Below are 22,371 nucleotides of genomic sequence, written 5' to 3'. Positions count from 1 at the left end.
AAATGAAAAGGTCTTCTTGCTTTAATCTCAGAATAAAGGTATCATTGAAAGCAAAAATGTATAATATAAAATAGTAATATAAATATATTATTTTCATGCTTTTGTTATAACTTACTTTAATTAGTCTATAATTATAAGCATTAAACCTAATTACTTATTTACTTAAAATTTCTATACCTTTTAAAACAAACTATTTGGAAATGTAAAGTTAGGAGTGTAGTCATGCTGTATAATGAAATGTATAATGAAATGATAGAGAACATATGTGCCAAAATCTGTAATAAAATAAACGTTTAATTACCTAGTGGCTCAACTAAAACAAAAACAAATAATAATAAAGAACAAAAGAAGCAATTTGTACATTGATGTTTGCTCACAGTTCTACTACAACTTGCCCAGAGACCAACAATTTCACAGACTTGTCATTATAATGCCATTGATGCTTCACACATGCTTATCAGCACTCACACAACACTTGAAATAGTGGTAGTACCTACCAGTTGACATAGTCAGTCCAAAGCTTTAAGGAAAAAAGAAAAAGAAAAGTGGTATGAGAAATTTCTAATTGTGCAGCAAATATTTCAAATTGTTATTTAAAAAATTCAAAGGCCTTTTAGTTAAAACAAACAAACAAACAAACAAACAAACAAAAACAGGAATTACCAAGAAGCCCCTGGTGGTTTTCTGAATTCTTTACTTGTATTCATACCGAACTTCTTAATTCTCATATTAAATCTCTGAAAATATATAAATTAAATATCATGTAAGTTTAAGAAACTATGCCAATAAAGGCAAAACAACAGAGCAAAAACAAAACACCAAAAACTTTAAATCAGAGACTATGTCTAAGAATATTCTCAGAAGAAAATAACATGTGATGTAATCATGAATAATGTCTGGCTTTACACAGCTACATATCTTGACCAGAGCACTAAGCAAGGACCCCTGAAGGTTTCAGACATTAGGACAAACACATAGGATTTATAGAAACAGAAATAAGAGTAGTTCTCAACCTGTGGGTAGCGACCCCTTTGGCAAACCTCTATCTCCAAAAATATTTACATTGTGATTCATAACTATAGCAAAATTATAGCTATGAAGTATCATCAATATAATTTTATGATAGAGGGGTCACAACAACATGAAGAACTACGTTAAAGTGTCTCAACATTAGGAAAGTTGAGAATCACTGCCTTCCAGATATTAAAAACTATTGGATAGCAAAAATGATAAAAACCTTGTTTCCAAAAACAGATAGATGAACTCACCAATGTTAATTGTGATTCAGTTAATAAGAACCCACTGGTTGACCTGTGCCATGTCTTACCATGGCGTTAAATGTTTGATGCATTTCTTCACTCCATATTTACATTTTAATATTTATATTTAAACATTTCAACAAACTTATGAGTTTATTATCTCCATTTTACAGACAAGGAAGCAGCTCAAGTCTTATTACATTATATCAAACTCATCTTATGAGATGTTATGATCAAAATCTACACTTTCTTAAAAAGAATATTTACTACAATGACAATTTCTGAGTATTGTACAGATTCACAGAAAAAAATCTCAGATGTACAGAAATTGTGTAAGGATAGGGTCTTTGATTATGCTTTTCCTTGTGGTTTGTAATTTTTCCTGCCTACTCTAATATAAATAACAGTGCTAAAAATCCATTAAATTAATCTGAAAGACGAATGGACAGTGTAAAGTTGAGAAAGAAATTAAGATAATGATTTCAAAGTAACAGACTATAAAGGAAAATAAACAAAGTGGCTGAGAGTCAAAAGGGAATTACATGATAGAAAAATGGAACACAGTAGACTCACATGTAAGAGGGCTAGAAAAGATAGCAGTCAAATAAAGCACATTCATGCTTACTCATACACACATGTGCATACACACACACACACACACACACACACATGCACAAACAAATGTTTGGACCACAGAATAAAATGTTTCAAAATTATTACATGAATGAGGTTGTCATGCATTTTCAATGACATCATAAATCATCAAAGAGAGGACGCTGTAAACTCTTCTATTATCCCATAAGTGCCAGTGCAATGGTCTAGGAAACCTATATGAAGATCATATAAAAAGTAATTACAAAAGAAAATTATGAATATAGGTGACACAATGAAAGCACTTGGCAAACTCTGACTGCATCAAATGATGTATAAATGTATAAAACAGTAACACTGTTGTTAATACAGAATTAGAACTGGCTTCTGAATCCTAAGTGGAGTGGTAACAAACAGAGCAAGAAATTAAACAACTGAATGTATCAATTAATTTAATGATACATTTCTAAGAAGTGTGACAGAGGCTAAATCCTTTTGTTCTCATATTAAAACTATCAGTAAGACAAGGTGATGCACTCCCATAATCTTATCACTCCAGAGTCCACATCATGTGGGCAAGCCTGGAGTACATAGAAAGACCCTGTCCCATCCCCCACCTCATGTTGGAACACAGAACAAATACACAGAATCAACATAATGATGGTGCAGATGCACTATAAAATTCTTAAATTCTGCAAGTGAGACCTGAAGCATACTAATGTGAAAAGTAGCTTAGCCTTATTCTTAAAAATCTGGAAGCAGAATTTTATATATGTGTCCCCATTTCCTCCTGAAACTCAGTCCATGATATTGTATGGAGTCACCGTGGCTTTCTTTCATGTACATTGGTATCTCTGACACTAAATCAGGGCCTATCTGACAGGAGTACCCATGGTGATAGCTGGGGTTAGTTAAAAACATTATAGGTATATCTTAGATATTTGTAGATTTAGCTACAGACTACTCCAATACGGCAAAAAGCCCAATAAATATAGTTCCATGAACGTTCTAGTCTTTCAGAGCACGTGTTGTTTCGTTTGCACTATATAGTAGTCTATTAAATTAGAATAGCATGATGGCTAATTTGACTACTTTGGAGTTAAAAATGCCAATAAGCTGTTAGAAAAAAAATGGACTTGTATAACATGCAATAAGTAAAGCAAAGTGCAGCAAACCAAGTCTGCTTGCACCCTGAAGAAGCTAGGCAGCCATGACGAAAATGGGGGAAAGGAGCTACAGTCTGTTTTTCTAGGCCAGTGTTTGCTCCTCAGAGTAATGCACCATATGGCTGACACCGTTCTGCAGTTACAGAATGCTGAGGCTGATAGGAAGCTGTTCCTGGACAGAAAGTGATGCTGTGCAACATTCCATCCTCCTGTATCAGCCCACACTTGTTGGATCCCGTTTCTATCTTATTATACCAAAGACTCCTCCTCTTCCAAATTTCCCCACCTTTTTCTATGCCTTATTCCTAATATGAAAATGGAAACCCCATATTTCACTTCAGCTATAACATTCTAAACTAATCATATTATGCTTAGTGGATACTTTCTGCCATCATATATTCAGACTCATTGTAACACCTGTTCTTTGTACAAATGTTTTGGTTAAGGCAACCAAACTGTTAAAACTGGGTTTATTTTTAAATCATTTTAATTGACATCCTCCTTGATTTCTGAGGCCACTGATTCTTGTTCTAATATGTTTCTTCCACATTCCTTTCTTGCCTTTCCCTGGGCTAAGTCTCCCCCTTAAACTACTGGTGTTTGTTAGGGTAATATTCTTACCCACCTTTTCCCCCATCTATTTTAACCTTCTCTGTAAGTAACTTACCCAAATTCAAGGCTTACTAGGCATATTTCCAGATACGAATTTTTAGCTCCATCCTCTGTGATATCAAGATACATATAACCTACTAAATAACTAAATATGCATGGACACTAGGCATTATGGGTGAAAAGAAAATCCCTCAAAATAAAATTTGAGCATAATTTTCAAATTAGAGAACAAATAAAAACCATCTTCCACCAGCACAAGAGAAACACACACACACACACACACACACACACACACACACACACACCAAAGCACACATGCACATACACATGTGCACACACCAATCAAAGTATAAATGAATGAGAAGGACACACACATAGACAGACCAAGAAAAACAGAATGCAAAAGAAAGGGAGAGCAAGTATATAATACCATGAATAAAAACAAACAGATATAAACACATTTTCTAATTTAAAGATTGTGGGGCTTAACAATAAGTGGAAAAATCCATTTGCATACTAAGGGTTAAATGGTACACCCACAAACACAATAAAACACAAATTTTGTCTAGCTGTATTAATGTCAAATGAAGTAGATTTAAAGACAAAGCTTGTTTGTAGTAATATTATTACTAAGGAATATTATTGCATAAGAACTTACAAAATATGATTCTAAACTTACAGGCATCTACCAACAGCATCAAAACACACCTAGCAGTTTCACAGAACCCCACAAGAGAGAAATGACCATCATAAAAGTACTATCTTCTTCAGTACAAGATTAAGTAAAAGAACAAAACCCTAAAGAATTGGACATGCTTGTGTCCATGCACAGCTTAAAAGCTTAATAGGTGGGGAAGACTCACAACTCAGCACTCAGCATCAGTACACTTTTCAAGCACATTTAAAACATGTAGTTAAGAATAAAAACTATAACTGGAAGCATTGTATCTGTGGGATAGACACACAGCACAATGGAAAAGGTTAGAAGATGTGGAAGAAATGGTTTCTGAATTAGTAAATGTCATAAAGACAACTGAAAACTAATTATGTACAGTATAAAATGAGGCATATTTGATTACAGAACATACACAAAGAAATTTCACATTAATTCACTTCTAAGCGATAGTGTTGGAGTTACACAGCAAAGGTCAATACAGTGCTGTTCTGGAACCAACTATACAGGGCCACACTGATCTAACATAGTGTCACCTTTCCTGGTGACCACTGCTTATTTCCTGTCTTTACAAAAGCACTTGGCTTTGTAATATTTCCCATTAATGACACCGTCTCTACTGTGAAATCTGAACATGGTCCCTCCATGGTCTAGGTTCTCTAACATGCTTAAAAATCAGCAAAACTATGAAGATAATGAGTAAATCTTAGTGACACTGATGTAAAGGACTTCTACATGTTTTATATTTTCCTTCAGTAATGGTCAACTCCAAGGCTGGTATGCTAGTAGGCAAGCTGTCTAACCATAGGATGTAGCCAGCTTGTCAACTCAGGATGCCTTCATTACACCTCAAAATATGAATATTCCTCCAAACTATAAATCAATGAAAATAGTTGCAGAAAAATATTGCATTTATATATTTATACAAAGTTTGTGAATGGTGTGTGTGTGTGTGTGTGTGTGTGTGTGTGTGTAAATCTACCCAATAACAATATAGATAAAGGGTGGTGGATATATAGTTTGGTGACAGAATGTTTCACTAGCATGAGGCCAGAGTTCAATCACCTGAATTGTAAATAAATAAGTTAAGATCTGTGTCTAGTGAGATCTTACTTTTGCTGCTGCAAGTTAATCAAGAAGTAAGTAAAAATATGGGCGAGAAGGATATAAATCAGTAGTAATCAGTAGTAGCATTGCTGTTAACTCACAGGGCAGGCAGTCAAGTAAAATAGGAAGGTCTCGAGAGGGGCCAGTTTAGCTATACATATGTCTTTTCTTTTTAAAAGGACAAGTTGCAAGACGCAGATTTGTGCAAATGTAGGTTAGGATTCAGTAACACAGTAGTGAGAGAGCCTGGTCCTGAGGCTCTGCAGTTCTGATGATCTCACATGTGAGGACAGGCTACCCTTGGGTTCAAGGAGAACATAGCAATACAGATTACACCTCTGCATTGAGCATAGTTGCTTTGTATTTTGTGTATGTCTGAACTATGCAAAAATGGTGTTCAGAAGACTTGCCAGCAGCTGCACATGGGACGCCAAATAGTGAGTGCTAAGTGACATCACTTGTAACTACAGGGTGGTACATGCATCTCTGCGTGTGTGCATGTGTGCATACATATACAAATGTATACACAGAGAGACAGAGAGATGGAGAAGCAGAGGGAGAGGCTGTTCTCATTAGGACATACAAAATACTTAGAAATACATATACACATGAAAGTGAGGAAACCATGAAAAATCACACATCAATAGTTAAGTCTTGTAGAACTTTAAAACAGTGATTAATAACACTTGGTGTTTTCTGTTACCAAGTTCCTAAAGTTTGACACATTACATTACTTAATTAAATTAATCCTAACCTCTTCATCTGTCATTGATGTGATACTCCTAAGGGACACTTTATGAGATGTTCTTACACTATAAAATAATGGAAAGTAGCATTAATTCAGATGACATTTAGAATAGTAATAATTCAGATTACTATTTTAATATTATAAGCAAATAATATCATAAAAAGAGAACAAAGTGCTTTGTAAATGCATACTCCTGAGGGTTTAGACAGCTTATACTAGTTGGCTGATTACTATATCCATTCAATAAAGAACAAACTCTATGAAGGCCAGGACCTTGTGGCAGGCTTTGATTAATATTTGTCAAAATCTATAATGACTTCTGGAACATAACAGCAAACTCCAATAAATACTTGTGAGGCAAAAAACAGATAAGAGAAATATTATTTGGTGACTTAAATATACCAGGATACTGTATGGGGTATAGGGAAAAACCCCAAAATTGCCATTTCCCTTCAAGGCATCAACATTCAGTGAGCAAGAAATGCACATAATATTAAGTTGTATATTAATTTACATTTAATACATATTGATATAACTTCAAATCTATATATTTTATACAGTAGAAACAAGTGAGAGGGAAATAAGTATGTTTAGAGGAACTCTATGTAAGTAGGTATATAATAAGATGCAAAATTAAATTAGGAAACACGAACAATAAAATACCAAGAAAGTACCCCGTTTGTCCAGGAGGTCCTTAGCAATTTCCAAAAACTAATATTAATTCTGAGTGTAGGGGAGTAAAAATCTACTGGTTGGCTTTGGGTTAAGGTATACGGCATGCAAAACATGGTAGGGGAAAAATCTGAGACAGTAAGTTACCAGGAAGCTGGGGTTCCCTACCGGATTCTTATTCTAATTAATGAAAGAACTTAGAAACAGACTAGGGAGCACAGGACATTTTTATTAAAATCTGATATTACAAAACAAAAACAAACAACAACAACAACAAAAAAAAACAACAAGGCAGGCAAGCTGTACATCTTGGTGGCCATCAGGAGGGAGATGGAGGAGAGAAGGGGAAAACGTGTTTTGTGTTTGGGTCCAAGAAAGCTGCACCTCGTTAGGTGGAAGTTGTGGAGAAGTTGGACCAAGGGTAGCAAGCTTCAGAAATGCAATGAGGAAGCCCAGAGTGCCAGGGAAAGGCATCAGATGCTTTTGGCCAGTATGCAAAATGAAAAGAGACATGAAGAAGGAAAGGAAAAGATCTCAGGAATCCGGCAGGCTGGGCAGGACTGTGGGGCAGACAGGATCTCAACAGCTGCATAGCAGTGGGGTATTGGGGAAGGGTAACTGTCACTATGGGGGCGATCATTCCTGGGGTCGACATGTTTTCAGGTGAATCTGCTTCCCTGAGGGGCGTTCTTCTAGTCAGGTGATTTACATACCCAGCTGGATCAACTCCAGGAATGAGCCAGTACCATGTAATGTTCTAGTCTTTTTGTTATTGATTTTTCTTTATTTTTGAAAATTTCATACATGTATACAATTAAATATGACCATAGCCACCCCTACTTTCTTCCTACAACTCTCTCTATACCCCTCAGAGGGGAAGGGTGTGGACTGTGTGATGGTACTTGTATGTTCACAAGTACATTTGAACTGAAGGTATACATACCTTCATTAGATAAAGGCACCGCACACTGGTAGAAAAATGTGGGCAACATGCAAAGTTAAGCACACAGAAAGTGTGTATGAGAGACAAGATGGGAGAAGCTGGGGGCAAGTGTCTGTTGACGTCTTACTGTTCACAATTCTCACTTCTGTGTCAAATTAGCTAGTGAATATTAAGCTGTCTGTGAATGTTAGCTATCACATTATCCAGAATCATCAAAGAATATGTCTCCCTTTTTATTTTCATTTATTTATGAGTTTCAGATAAGTATTTATTTGCCCTACAAAATGAAATGTAAAAAAGTTGTCATCCATCCCATGTAAATGTTATAGTCTCAGTCTTCAGGTCTGTTTTAGAAAGACAATCTGTGTCACTGATGGCTGAGCCAGTATGTTTCAAAAATGTATAAAAAGTAAAAGGTAGAGAAATTCATTAAATGTTCCAAATTGCTTTAAATGGATCTTTAAAAATGTTCTTTTTCTATTTTACTTGAAGATTATAAGCACATTGAAATATCCTATTCCAAAGCTCACTTCACAGAATATATCTACACTTTTAACCATATATGGGTTTCTTCTACTGACTTAAGTTCAACTGCAATGCATCATGCAGCTGGAAAATGATTCTGAAACACTACATGAGTGACTTCTCTAAAACCAAATTTATGTTACACTTAGGTGCACAATGGCATATTCTGCATCTTAAAACAAATGCTTTGCCTTTTCAATGTAACTTCCCTTGAAAAAGAGATGTATAGAGGGAACAAAGTGTGAACTATCAGCCACTGCACGAGTCCTGAGTGTTCTTCTAGTCTCTGCATTTCATCTCATGTGGTCTTTACATACTGGGAAGTAAATATTGTCTCTAGCACATCTAGTAATGGATAAAGCTGAGAGAGAACCCCAGAGCTGTCCAGCTCTGAGACTCACAGTCTTGCATCAGACTCCACTGTCAACTCTAGAATGCCAGGACCTATTGTGTTCGCTCTATATTTGATTAAAATTATAAATTTTGTAGGATGGTATGAATCTCACTGACTTATCGTGTGCTTCTTTGGAACCATCTTCACTCAGAGCTTCTGTTTCTTCCTCCTTCAGAGAAGACAGACACACAGTGAGAGGGTCAGTCAGAGGCACAGGGCAGGAAGGAGCTTCTTACAAAACGCAACAGTACACCACAACTTGCCTAAAACTCAGGCATTAGATGGTAAGCTGATAAATCATTGCCTTTAAAAATTCAAATGTCCTACACACTCACAAAGTTTTCTCCTTTAAGATTAGCGTTTGTATCTTAGTAGCATTTGTATTGACAAAGATCACATCTGTCTAATTAGTTCTGCTTTAACCCTTAACCTCAACCAAATTAATGGAAAAGGAAGTATAGCTATAGGTCAGAAGAAAACAAACAATAACATCTGGAAATATCTGGACCCATCTGGAATGCAGGAGAATGTATGACATGAAAACAGAAAGGAAAAAGCAACAGCACAGAGGAAAACACATGTTTAGCTTCAGACAAACATCAGAATCAAGTTAAATTTAAATAAACTCCATGCATCTTTTTATCCAAGTATGACAGAATCTTAACATACTTGTTAAACGGAGCCAATGTCCTCCCTAAAGTCATTAGCATATGCTACTGGCAGGTGTCAGATGAGAAAATGGAGAGGTGCTTCAGGTGCTTCCAACCTTTAAGATGGGATTTCAGTTTAGAAATGTGTTTTTACCTCAAAAACATCAGACTCTTCTTCCAGCTCTTCTAAAGAGGCTTCTTCGTCTATGTTGAAAGAACATAATGAACATGATATGACTAAAGTACTTAAATGGAAATTTAGCAGACTCCCCACCCATTCTGATTCAAGTCACACTTCTGGTCCTGTCATTGCACTGCTCAGGAAGTGGAAAGCCTTAGCTTGACATCCAAGTCTATTCCGATTTGTTTCAATGAACCTTGAATCTTAGTTCTCGTGACTGTCTCCCCAAGGGGCATGGGGCTCTAGAGAAGCAGAGGGTCACACAAACATGCATATCTATAGACTGTCTTCTGGCTGGGTGTCTGTCAACTGAGGGGCAGAGATAAAGTCACACAGAAATGGTAAGCTGCAAACTTAGTGGTGTTAACTCAAACACCCAATGAATTTGACGAAGCACTTGTGTGAGTACACAAATATTATGGCAATGCTTTAGGGGGAAAAAAGGGCACCAGGGAATTTTGATCAACTAAGAGTATCTGCCACCAAGGCTATGATATAAACCAGTACATAATACTACAAAATGTGATCCTGGCAATCTGTCCCTCAGCAGGTCCTGCCACTCTGGATTTTCCTACAGCTCACAACTCCCTACCCAGACTTTCACTTTTCTTTTTTCTGTATTTTGTTACCTTTTCTTTTCTTTGCTATTGAATATGAATATCAAAATATATTAATGTTTTGTTTTGTTTGTTTGTTTGTTTGTTGAGACAAAGCCTCTCTAAGTAGCCAAGGCTGCCCTGGAACTCACTGTATTGACCAGACTGGCCTCAAACTCACAGGGATCTGCCTGCCCCGTCTCTTTAAGTGCTAAGATTAAAAATGTGTGACACAATCCCTGACTACATTACTGGCTTTGACATCATTTTATTTGTTCACTAGTTGCAACCCACTGAATTTTTTTTTTTTTGTTAGTGTTCAAGCTATCTTTTCTTTCAAAGTTTCTCTTTCATTCAAATTCAATACTTAAATATCTTAGTATTAACCAAATTGTTATGAATGTAATAATATAGCTTATCCTAAATTCTAATTAACAATTCTTGGTTAAAGGGATGATTAAATATGTTCTTTAAATTCTTAAAATATGAATAAGGATTACAGGAAATGTATAAATCTTGGTTGACATTTGACCTCATCATCAACATCATCATGTTTGCTGCTGAGGCTCAAACCAGAGCCTTACAAATACTAGGTAAGCACTCCACTGTTGCAAGATATTAGATTATACTGTATAAAGATATGTCACTGTGCTTGGATTAAAAAAAAAAACTAAATGGTCAACAGCTAGGTGGGAGGTATAGGTGGTACTTCTGGACAGAGAGAGCTTGGGAAAGAAGAAAGGGGAGTTGCCAGCCCAACACAGAGGAAGCGGGACATGCAGGGGTGTGGGAAGACGTAAAAGCCATGAGCCATGTGGCAGCACAGAGATTAATAGAAATGGGTTAATTTAAGTTATAAGTACTAATTAGAAACAAGTATAAGTTAAGGCCAAGCATTCAAAATTAATAAGAAATGTCTGTGTCACTTAGTAGACTTCCTAGGGGAGGCCTTACCCTCTCTGAGGAACAGATGGGAAGTGGGGGGAAGGGGATAGGAGGAGCAGAAGGAGAGGGGGGAGGAGGAACTGGGATCAGAATGTAAAAAATAAATTAATAAAAAATACTGTAAAAAAAAAAAAAGAAGTCTCTGTGTCATTATTTGGGAGCTGCCTGAACAGAGAAAGACTTGTTACACTCTACCTTTGGTCCACACTCTTAATAATATCTAGAATAAAGTATGAGAGGAAGTTTAAGAGATTGAAAATTTTCCCATTAGATTATTTTAATCATGAAATATTAACATATTATAATATATTGCATATTATATATTTATAATGTTATATTTTTATACATACTATCTCCAAGATATGGTTATAATAATATACTATGTAAATTAACAATGTTATTATTGTGATAATGATACTGATATAATACAACATGTCATATGTTAAACAATAACAATAAGAAGTGAGCACAAGCCAGGCAGTGGTGGCACACACCTTTAATTTTATTACTTGGGAGGCAGAGGCAGGTAGTTCTCTGTGAGTTCAAGGTCAGCCTGGTCTACAGAGTGAGTTCCAGGACAGGCTCCAAAGCTACACAGAGAAGCCCTGTCTCAAAAACAAAAACAAACAAACAAAAAACAAAAACTCCAAGAAAACAAAACAACTATAAAAAGTGAGCATAAGAGGAAAACTAAAAGGAGAAGCAGAATCATATAAATAAAATGCCATTATCAGATATGTACATGACAGAAGGAAGACCAGAGAACAGAACCTGAGAGGAACCAGATCTACAAGTTGAGTGAGCTCCAAGAAACAGGCTAGGGAGAAAACAGCCACTTTGGCTACCTGCTTTATGAAAGGCAATTTAAGAAGAATAACCAAAATATTCCACAATATATATTCTATGCATAGTAATATTAGGATGTCTGGCCTAATTGTATTAATATCCTACTCAAAATGACATTCAGAGACATTAAACTGAATAGGTAAATCAGGACTCATGGGATATCTCAACATGTACATGATTTGTAAATCTATTTAGCTTCCAGTATATATTTGTATTTCAATGTATCTAGGTTCTATTTCAAGAACACAACAGCCCACGAAAGGATTATCCACACCTAATTACACCAAGTGTGATCCCTTGACAACACCAGCTTCGTGTGGGCACCTGTCAGAGTGAGTAAGATCATACCTCTTTTTAGACCTCCTCAATGAAAACAGGGGTTTATGCATGCATTAATGTTTGAGGGGTAAGTTGTGATATTCAGAAACTTGGAAAAGTACTCGCTCACCACTGAGGATTATGAATTTAAGGAGAAAATCGCCAGGGAAAGGAGATGAAATGAGACTGCTCCAATTGAGCCCTGGCAATTCAAACATTATGTGCAAGTGTGAGGATGGCATGTCGACTCGATGGCAATCTCACCTAGTCCTGGGGGTGGGGATGCTGAAGCAGGATTGTCAATGGGCCTGTGTTACTCAGAAAGACCTGATAAGAGAGGGAGCAAGGGAGGGAGGGGATAGCTGTTCATGTAAAGAAAACTCTAGTTTATCATTTTTAGGTATCTTTAGGTATGTGTTACCTATAATATTACAAGTTTTTATATGACCAAGAAAGCTAAATTGAAATACAAGGAAAAGTTGAAAAGAACTTTAAACAAATGTTTGCTGACTGCTATATAGGAATATAAATTTGCTATTGATATTAGGGAAAGACTTGCGATACACTTTTGGCAGCACAGCTTGTGGTTTTTGGGGTTTTGTTTTGTGTTTTTGTTTTTAACCAATTGGAATTTACCAGGATCTGTAGATGAAAGGAAGTTTAAAAAAAAAAAAAAAGAAAGAAAGGAAACAGCTCTTTAAGAAACATGTTCTTAAGTTTTAAAGAAATGTAAATTCACTTAAGCAAACATACCATTTTCTTCCAAAAATATGTTCAGTCCATTCACAATTTCTTGCCTGTGTCTTAACTTGTCATTCATCTCTATGAGCTAAATTAGAAAGCACAATTAAATTATTTAACAGAAAGTTCTTAAAAATCAAGGAAGTCTAGTTTTAATGATCAACTGGATTGCCTGATATTAGATATTAAGACTCTCCATATGAATGCTACCCATAAAGTTGTATTTGGATATTTAAATCTTTTATTATATTAGAGAACTATTGCATTCAAGTAACAGCCACAAAGTTTAGGTTGGCTTCCAAAAGACATCCAATGCAAATGCTGCTTAAAATTAAACCTGTTTTAAAATGTGGTGTATGGCATGGATTCTCTTAGGATTGTTAGCTGGTCTAGGGATATCTTATCATTATAAGTTAGTGGGAGTGGGGGAGTGGCTTCTCTACTTACCTTGCATCGGGTCCTGCAGAACCAAAATGGAAACCCTGCAGGGTGGTGATGGCTTCATCAACTCTCATATGAATTTTGTTTCCACAGAGCTTTTAACCCTCTTTGTTTGGTTCCCTCAAACTCTCTAAATTTTCAGGCATAACTTCCCTAATAATTTGAGTGAAGTGTCTTCAATCTTATTTTGCACTTTAACATTTCATGTTTAAAATTTGTATTAGCCTTTAACAGCAAAACACAGAGAATTCTCCAGTCCTTCCAGGCCTGAGACCTTTTCTGACCGAGGCATTGCTGATGGTGATAGCCATTCTCTGTCTGTATCCCTCCTTGTACTCACCACACACTGGCATACATTCCTGTCCCTATCCCCAAAACCATTTCTTCATCTGTGTGATTCCTATCAATCTTAAGAGTTGGTTCAACCACAGAGTCAGCTGACCTGAGCTCATGGACTCTTAGGGAGCCTACATGGGACCGACCTAGGCCCTCTGAATGTCTATGGCAGTTGTATAACTTGGTCTCACTGTGAGGCTCCTAGCATTGAGATCATGACCAGTTCCTGCCAAGCTTAGCTGACTTTTGGGAACTTATTCCCCCTGCTGTATTTATTACCTTGTCCACCTGTGGTACAGCAGGAGGAGCTTGGTCCTGCCTCAACTTGATGAGTCATGCTTTGTTTATGCCTAAGGGAGGCCTGCCCCTTTCTGAATGGAGACAATGCAGGAGGAATGGATAGGGAGGGGTTAGATGGAAGCATGGTGGGGGACTGGAGGAGAAGAGGGAGGGGAAACTGTGGTCAGTGTGTAAAACAAATGGAAAAAAAAATAATTAAAAAAAAACAGTGTAGGCTCAATAATTTCTTCAGTGGATACCCTCTGTGCATGCACAACACACTCTATTACTTCACTAGCATCCACTATTCAGCCTCTCTAGAGGTAAGGTATGCCTTCTCATTGCACACCGAGTGTGGGACAGATGTCATTCAATGAAGAGATATGATGGGAGATGTCATTCTGTAAATATGTTTCTCATATTGGTTAATGAATAAAATACTATTGGCCAATAGAAAAGCAAGATAGGTGGGACTAGGAGACAAGAAAGATTCAGGGATAGATAGTAGGAGAGTCAACATGTAGGACCAAGAGAGTAGATTTCCAGACCCTCTCTCCATTAAGATAAGACCACGTGGAAACACTTATATTAATAGAAATGGGTTAATATTTAAGACAGAGCTAGCCAATAAGAAATGCTTGTAACAGGCCAACAGCTTTATATCTAAAACAGCATCTCTGTGTATTATTTGGGGCTGGCATGGCTGTAGGACCAGGCTGGTGGAAAAACCTACTCATAACAGAGATGGATATACAACTAAGACTGAGAATCTGCTATGATTTTGAGTTATGCTTTAGGACAGTAGACATCTAGAACCTCTGATAACTTAAAAATTGTGAAAAAGGTGACCTAATTCAGAGAGGAATGACGACTAATAATAAAGTTAAATTTTGCTGTGGGGGAGGGGAGGTGATTCCAGTGAATGCTCAAGATAGAGGGAATCAAGTTACAGACTGTTAGAAATGATGCTGGACTTGGGGCTCAGGATCACATCTAACTTCAGAAATTAGGTGATGACCATGTGCCATAGCATAGTTAGAGTGAGACTTTGTAACTGTTCTAGATAGTGGACTTCAATGGTTCAGAAAACAACAACAAACAGGTTAAAGAAATGGATGCGACAGTGTATCAAAAGCAAAGAGAAAGGGTTAAGTGAATTAATAAATTGACTTGAGGCCCTAAGAGTCTTTGGTCCACAGGATGGAGCAGCCCTTCTCCACATGCAGCATTCCCACCAGGAGCACTGAATCGTCTGGAAAGCTGTCATAAATTAAGTGTTGGTCTAATCCCATTTGCCTGTCACCCCCTCCCCATTTGGGACTCTGGATATGATACCTAGCAAGTTATTTTAAAAAGCCCACCACCAATTCTGATGAGCACTGATACAAGATTTTAAAGTTGCAATAAAAACCTGTGACCTCAAATCAATCAAACAGAGAAACAAACCTTAGATCGGTGGTGAAAGCATCCATGGTGGGCTGCTGTATTTCTGAACACAGTGAAGGTTTTGAAGTACACATGTGAGCACGCGCGCGCACACACATACACACACAAACACACACACACAGTGTGGTGAGAACCAAATTCAGGGTCTAACATGCTCTGAGCTGTATCCATAGTCCCACCCCTTTCCTCTTTGTTTTAAACTTTTTGAGACAAGACTCTTGCTAGTTTGCCCAGACTGGCCTTGAACTTGCTTTGTATCCAGTCAGGCCTTAGGTTTTCAATCTTCTTGCCTCCTCCTTCTCCTGATAACTGGGGTTACAGGCCTGGTAGCCCAGGCCCAGCTTAAAGCTAATTTTGATTTTTCATGCTAATGGATGTAGAAAGTTGTTGACAATCTCCAGTATTTTCATTGGGCTCTGCAGTGAAAGTGACTATTTTCTGTTAATACCTTTAATGATAACATCAACAGGAGAAATGGAGTCTGTACACAAGGCTCTTAAACATCTGTACACCTGGCTGGATAATGTCACGAATCCTTAAGTCCATGGATGCTCTTTCCTTGAGTATCTAATTCCTTTTGTTGGAGGGGATGAGCATACCAGGGATCAAATCCAGAGTCTTGGTCATTTGTGCATGCTAGGAAAATGATCTACACTGAGTTCCATCTTCTTTTAATATCTGGGTGAGCCAGCAGTGTGTGTGTCTCAAGAGCATTTTCCTTTGCAGTTGGAACTGTCAAGAGTTAACCTGGTTTATATGTCTGAACCCTAACATGAATTTACTTAAGGGCTCTCACTCCCCCTTCCACCTTTCAAGAGACTGAAGGGATCTTGAAAAAAAAAAAAAAAAAGATGAAAATATAAAGAAAAAAAATTTTTATTTATGCTTTTAGTTTAAAAATGTAGGCTGTAGAGGTATGGGTTCCAGTAATTGCAACCTAAGCCACAAAATTTATATAAAGCCACAACTAGATAATCAAGAAGAATGATCTGTCTGCCCATCTGAATTTGGAACCAACACTTTTCACCACATAAATAACTTAACACGCCATAGACCTCTCCGTGCTACTGCTGGATCTGCTCTGGCAAAGTATTTGTACGAAAAGGACTCACAGGCCTCCGCGTGGGTGTCAACACCAAGGCAGAACTGGAATCCCCATAAGTTACACCTTTGGGGACCAACGGTGCTCTGGGAAAATGACATTTAAAAGGCTCCCTTTTCTCTAGCTGAGGACACAAAAGTCTAGAGGAGGAATGAGTAATTTGGGCCATTCTCTCTGGATCTCTCCACCCTGTCCTTAACTCTCCTGCTCCCAGTCCGCAACCGTTACCTCCATCCGGGGAGCCAGGGCCTCTCCGTTGCTGCCTGCTCCAGCCATGTTGTCCCAGGCTCGCAGGTGCTGCTGGGACTGAGGCAAGGCTCGTGGGGGCGGGGGGATCTCTTGGAAGATGGGCTACAGCCAACAGAGCCGAGAACCCAGAACAACAAAACTTGGATGATTTTTAAAAACTCGTGAGAAAGGCAGGCAGTTCACCCACCCTGCTGCTCCAAAGTCGTCAGAAAGATGTCCTGGACCCGAGTTGATTTGCTGGAAAGCATCAGTTGTCACAGCGGAGCTCCTATCACATACTCGTACTTCGTGGTCCCTAAGGCCCCTTTTCAGGCCACTCTTCATGTTATCTGTTAGGAATGCTCCACTTTGGAACTAGTGTTGACAGTATCTGCAATTCTAAACTGACGCTCAAATGAGCCAATACAAAAATGAGTTTGTTCTACTCAAAACTGTGTGGTAGGACCAATCTGACTTATTGAGAAAGGAATCCAAATGTTTTGTTTAGGGCTGGTGTGCATGTATGTTACACTTTACTCCTGTTTTTCTGGTGAGCTGTTACCTCTCAATTTGTCCAATTAAAAAGCATTAACTTGGCTTGTATTCTAAGGTGTACAAGGAATGACAATGTGAGCTCAGATTCCCAGCATTTCTGCCTCAACACACGACATAGAAAATCTGGGTTGTCGTTGGCAGTGTGAGTCTATAAACCCAGAAATGGCCAGGCAATCTGGCAGAAAGATGAGTGAGATCAATGTTCAGTAAGAGATAAATGCAAGAAGCAATATTGCAAGACTGCTCTCCTCTACCCGCCTCTGTATATAGGCAAACCCATATCGATGTGTACAAGTATCACACACACACAGAGGTCAGCAAGACGCCCCAAATTTACAAAGTGAGTTAGTTAGAGAGGTATGGGGGAGGGTCATGGGAAACCTAAGTTGGGTGGGGAAACAGACTGAGCCACAGGAATAACTCCAGGTATTGTAATTTGTATGTAAACACAACAATTAAGAATTTATAGATGATTCATGAGAACTGTAGATGGTGTGTGGAAACACCACTACAACATATCTTAGTTTAGACACCAAATGTAATCATTAAACAAACCGTGTTCCAAGTTTTTGGTGAAGTATTAGAACACTGACCTGGTTTGTGAACTAATACATGTGAGGGGGAAAAATACACTGTAACCTATTTTTTTTTCTGTTAAAAATGTTGATTTTTTCCCATGAATATTTTCTGACAAAATCTGACCCTAAAGCTAAAATGTTATCATATTGGAGAGGCAGCAATACCTTATTTTTATCATGTTCTCATTCCCTACCTCTCCAGCTTACTTTACAACTGTACTGAAAATCCCTTTGCCATGTGCCAGCTGAGCTGTGATGGGTAAATTCTCTCTTAACAGGTAACCTCATAAGTCAGGTGCTCCAGAGCACACATGTCCTCTGCTGTGGAGCCTACAACTTACAATTACTTTGAAGGCTGGATATGAGGGAAAAAAAAATCAACACTGCATATTATTTATTTATATATTTTAAAATTTAAAAAAAAAAATCCAGTATAGAAATAAGCCAATAAGTCCTCATTTATAAAACAACCATTTTGATACATGATAATACAAAAATGGTTTTAAAGCCACATTAATTTCAACAGTAACCAATTGTTACAAGTTTAATCATGGAGTTTCTGGAAGATGAGTTAGATGGTGAAAAAAAGGGCGACCATGAACACACCCTTTAACATCATTTCCAAACTGGTGCTTCATTCTACAGATAAGATCTTGGATGTCCTCTCTTGGTAAGTACATGGGTAATTGCCTTGACAGCCGGACTGCTTCTCCCTGTGAGAAGAAAAGGGACACATTTCATCATGATAGACCGTGAAGAGAAAACCTGATTTCATTCACTTAAAAATATTTATTAAGCACCAATAATGCTGTAGATTCTGGAGATAAAGTAGTGGGCAACTGAACATAAGATCTCATGGAATTTACATTTTAATGCAGAGACACAAAAAACTGATGAGACAAAACAACAACAACAACAACAACAAAACCCCTATGGATAAATAACATACAAACAATTAACTGAGCCATAGCAGTGGCTGTGTAAACAGGAAACCTTACTCAGAGAGATGACATTTAGGCTTTTCAGTTTGCAAATGCCATGAGTGAAGTCAAGCACTTTGGAGGATGGGATGCTTGCTCTGCATGGGTGTGACACAGGGAGAAGCAGAAAATATAGAAGTTGAGTGGGGACCAGGTCACCCTCCAGGACAGGAGGACTGGGGTTTATTTGGATACACAGGGAAGGAACCAAGGATTAATTAAACAAAGCCTTCCAGGAGTTTCTCGTGCCATGGCTAGAGTGGGAAATGGGATTTGAGGCCAACAACCACTGTGATGCTAGAGAGAGCTGTGGCTGCAGTGACAAGAGCAGCTATGGTATCTGCCTTACAGGTGGTTGGCAGACTGGTTATGAGGCCTGCCAGGATCAAAGGGGATGCCCTCAGGTTTTATATAGAAATGCCGTTTTCTGAAACAGGAAAAAGAAGGGCTTAGGGGACAAGAATTATAAATTAGGCTACCTTCTTTTAGCATTAAAAAAAAAAAAATCCTGCACCTTGTAGTTGTTGCATTTCAACATTATTCTTTTTAGTCACAAGTCTATCACCTGTCTAACCATTCCACCCATCTTCCACCAGAATCTGTTTTTCCTTCCCTCTGACTTTACTCTCAGACTCACAAGCTTTCCTGGAACATCTTTCCCTCCCCAAGGCTGAGTACTGAGTGAACTACTCAGAATCTAGCACTAGGGCTATCTTAGTGAGTTTCTAGAGGACAGTGTATGCAGGTTTCTCTCACTAACCCTTAGTCTCTCACCATATCCGAGTTGTTATTTTCCTTAGTGTAGGGTAAATCTACCAGACAACACTGGAGTCATACAAGTGTTGTGGTCTGACACCATACAAATGTCTGGTCTAAGAGCCCTCAGTGACACCTGGAAATTGTCCTGTCCTTTCTTTTATTGTAGCTGTTTTCTTGGTTTCAGATCTGTTCCAGTAGAAATGCCCAAGTCCCTCTAATGTCCACTCACAGAAGACAACCTGTCTTTCACCAATGCACTCTTCTCATTCTCCTCAGGTCTTCTTTTAGCTAGCCTTGACACTGTACATTTGTAATCCCAAGTACTTTCGAGGTTGAGACAGGAAGACTGGGTTGAGACCAGTCCGGGCTACACAGTGAAGTTCCCCAACCAACCAACCAACCAACCAACCAACCAACCAACCAACCAACCAACCAACCAACCAACCAACCAACCAACCTAGTTACTCCAAGGTGGTTCAGATCAGCAAATCCATTTAAGTCTAGTCTCAACTGCTGTTTTCTCTATTACTTCTGAAACCTTACTTCTTGTCCACATGTTTTTTTTTTTGCTCTTAAGAAAAAGACTTCTTTGGAGTTCCCTGAAACTATCAGTGCTGAATCCTTGCCAAAGGGCTGGGAATTTCCACAAGACAAAGCTCCCAAGGGCTTTGTTAACAAAGCTGGTCTGAGTGTACTCTCCAGAGTCACGGGGATGGGCATGCCCTGTGTTTGAACACCATGGACAAGAAAGAGGATGTAAATAAACTCAGGTTTGTTTTGAAAACAACAGCTGACCTTAAAGAGAGACATAGAGAACCTCAGTGACAAAAGTCACTGCCCTTCGTCTATACTTGGATGGGCTTAGCCCTCGTATTTTTAAGACAAGGCATGTAGTCCTGGTTGGCTGCGAGTCTGTGGTCTTTGTGCCTCAGTGGTTTGAGTGCTGGGAGGACAGATGAGACATTAAGCTCTGTCTGCTCCGAATGTACTTTTTAAACCTAATTTTGCAATTCTCATTTTGGTAGAAGCTATAAAGCATTAGCAAAGTTAAACTTCCATTTATTCAACAATTTAGTTCCATTTATTCAATAATTTAGATCTTTCTTTTTCCTTTGGAAGAGTTCAGGGTTTAGAATCACAGTACAATGTTTTAGGCAAATAATATATAAAAGTTGGAAATTTTGAAATCTGAAATTACTCATGAAATTAACAGAAAACAATCCTACAGAGTGTTTCATAAATAAAAGTGCCTAAAAACTGTATTCTAAGATCTCTCATAGCATTTATCACAGTCTATAGTGTAAAATATTTTTGAGTATTTTAAAATAACAGTTTCTTTGTGAAAACAAACATTTGAGAATCTACCGTTTTAGCCATTTACTACTGGGCTAAATGGGTGACACAGCCCTTGAATCCAGCAGAGGATTAAAGCAGGAGGCAGAGGCAGTACATCTCTGAGAATTCAAGACCAGCCTGGTCCACAGGGGGACTTCCAGGACAGCCAGGGCCACATAATAGAGCCCTATCTCAAAATAAAAAGAAAAGATTTCTCTTTGATTAAGAGCTGTAAAAGTTAGGTCACCCATGTGACTAATGAGGCACACCTCCAGGTAACTGGCCACTTTGCGCGGCCTGCATTCGTAGAGCTCCTTTGCATTTCTGTCTATGATGGCATTAAGAATTTCCTTTAAATCCATCACTCCATAGAATGGGAGACACTTAGCCATGCCTTCTATTTCCAAGTAGTTTTCAGTACTGGAAACTCCTGAGAGAAAAAAACACACAGGGGCACCATTAAGCTAGTTAGAATTATATCCAAGAACATATTCATTGGAAACAAAAATCACTGTTAGAACATTTAGTGAACCTTCATCAGAATTTACTATTTCAGGACAAAGTTTGTTCCTTTATGGAGAACAAATAATAACTTCCCAGAAGACTTCAATTAAGTCACGGGCTCAGTGACACACACTTTATATAATTTAACTGAATCTCAGTTCCTACTGGTCTGCTCCTCAAATTTACTTAGAACATTGCTTTCTTTGGAGAGAGAATGAAGTCCCATGATATTTATTAAAATCAAAATGGTTTAAGTGTTTTATCAACTGCTGTACTTCAAGTTCTAGGCCACTGGCCTTACATCTAATTTAAAGACCTCAATTATTTTAACTTACCAAGAATGAAAGTATCTCGTTACTATAGCATTTCAGGAAATAAAAGTGCTAGTGTTTATTCCAAAATCCAACTAAGAAAATACTGGAAACTGGTGTTATTTATTAAGCTACTTTGAATGGTAATTTAGTCATTCAAACTAGGGCAACATGACTGGATATAACTGGGCAGAACATCCGCATTAGTGGGTTTTCCAAAGCATCAGCTCTGACACTAGCAAACAGAAGACACTCATCCCCTTTAAACAATATCCTTATACTGGAATCAATATCATGTTACCTAGAACTGTGGATTAACAGCTCCTGGTGAGCTAATGAAAACAGGAGTGTGGTAGGACTTGAAAGGTTGCAGGTCTAGGAACTTGAATGATCTACTCTTGACCAGTTCTCAGTTATGGCATAGTTTCAAGACCAAATGGTAGATGCAGTAGTGGCATACTGAACAGTAGGAACACTAATGTTTTTCCCAGGAAACAATTGAGGAAAGATGATACATCATCAAGCACTAAAAGATGAGCTACAGAGTTGA

The 22,371-nt window shown here is 38.0% G+C and overlaps 1 protein-coding gene across 3 annotated transcripts in view; it reads right to left on the bottom strand.

Annotated features, from left to right (window-relative positions):
* Positions 1-18,294: 18,294 nt before the first annotated feature.
* Pms1 (PMS1 homolog 1, mismatch repair system component) overlaps positions 18,295-22,371 on the bottom strand; it is an 84,194-nt gene continuing 80,117 nt past the window's right edge. For all 3 annotated transcript variants that reach the window (XM_051190124.1, XM_051190125.1, XM_051190126.1), the window contains 2 exons: positions 21,276-21,436; positions 18,295-18,645 (listed from right to left, as the gene is read on the bottom strand). In XM_051190124.1, coding sequence (XP_051046081.1) covers positions 18,481-18,645; positions 21,276-21,436 — 326 coding nt within the window. In that variant the 3' untranslated portion in view covers positions 18,295-18,480. The remainder of the gene's footprint in view (positions 18,646-21,275; positions 21,437-22,371) is intronic.

This window comes from Phodopus roborovskii, unplaced genomic scaffold (assembly GCF_943737965.1).
Source record: "Phodopus roborovskii unplaced genomic scaffold, PHOROB, whole genome shotgun sequence".
NCBI lineage: Eukaryota > Metazoa > Chordata > Mammalia > Rodentia > Cricetidae > Phodopus > Phodopus roborovskii.
Note: the sequence above shows the minus strand (reverse complement) of the source record. Positions and strands in the feature narration are given on the sequence as shown.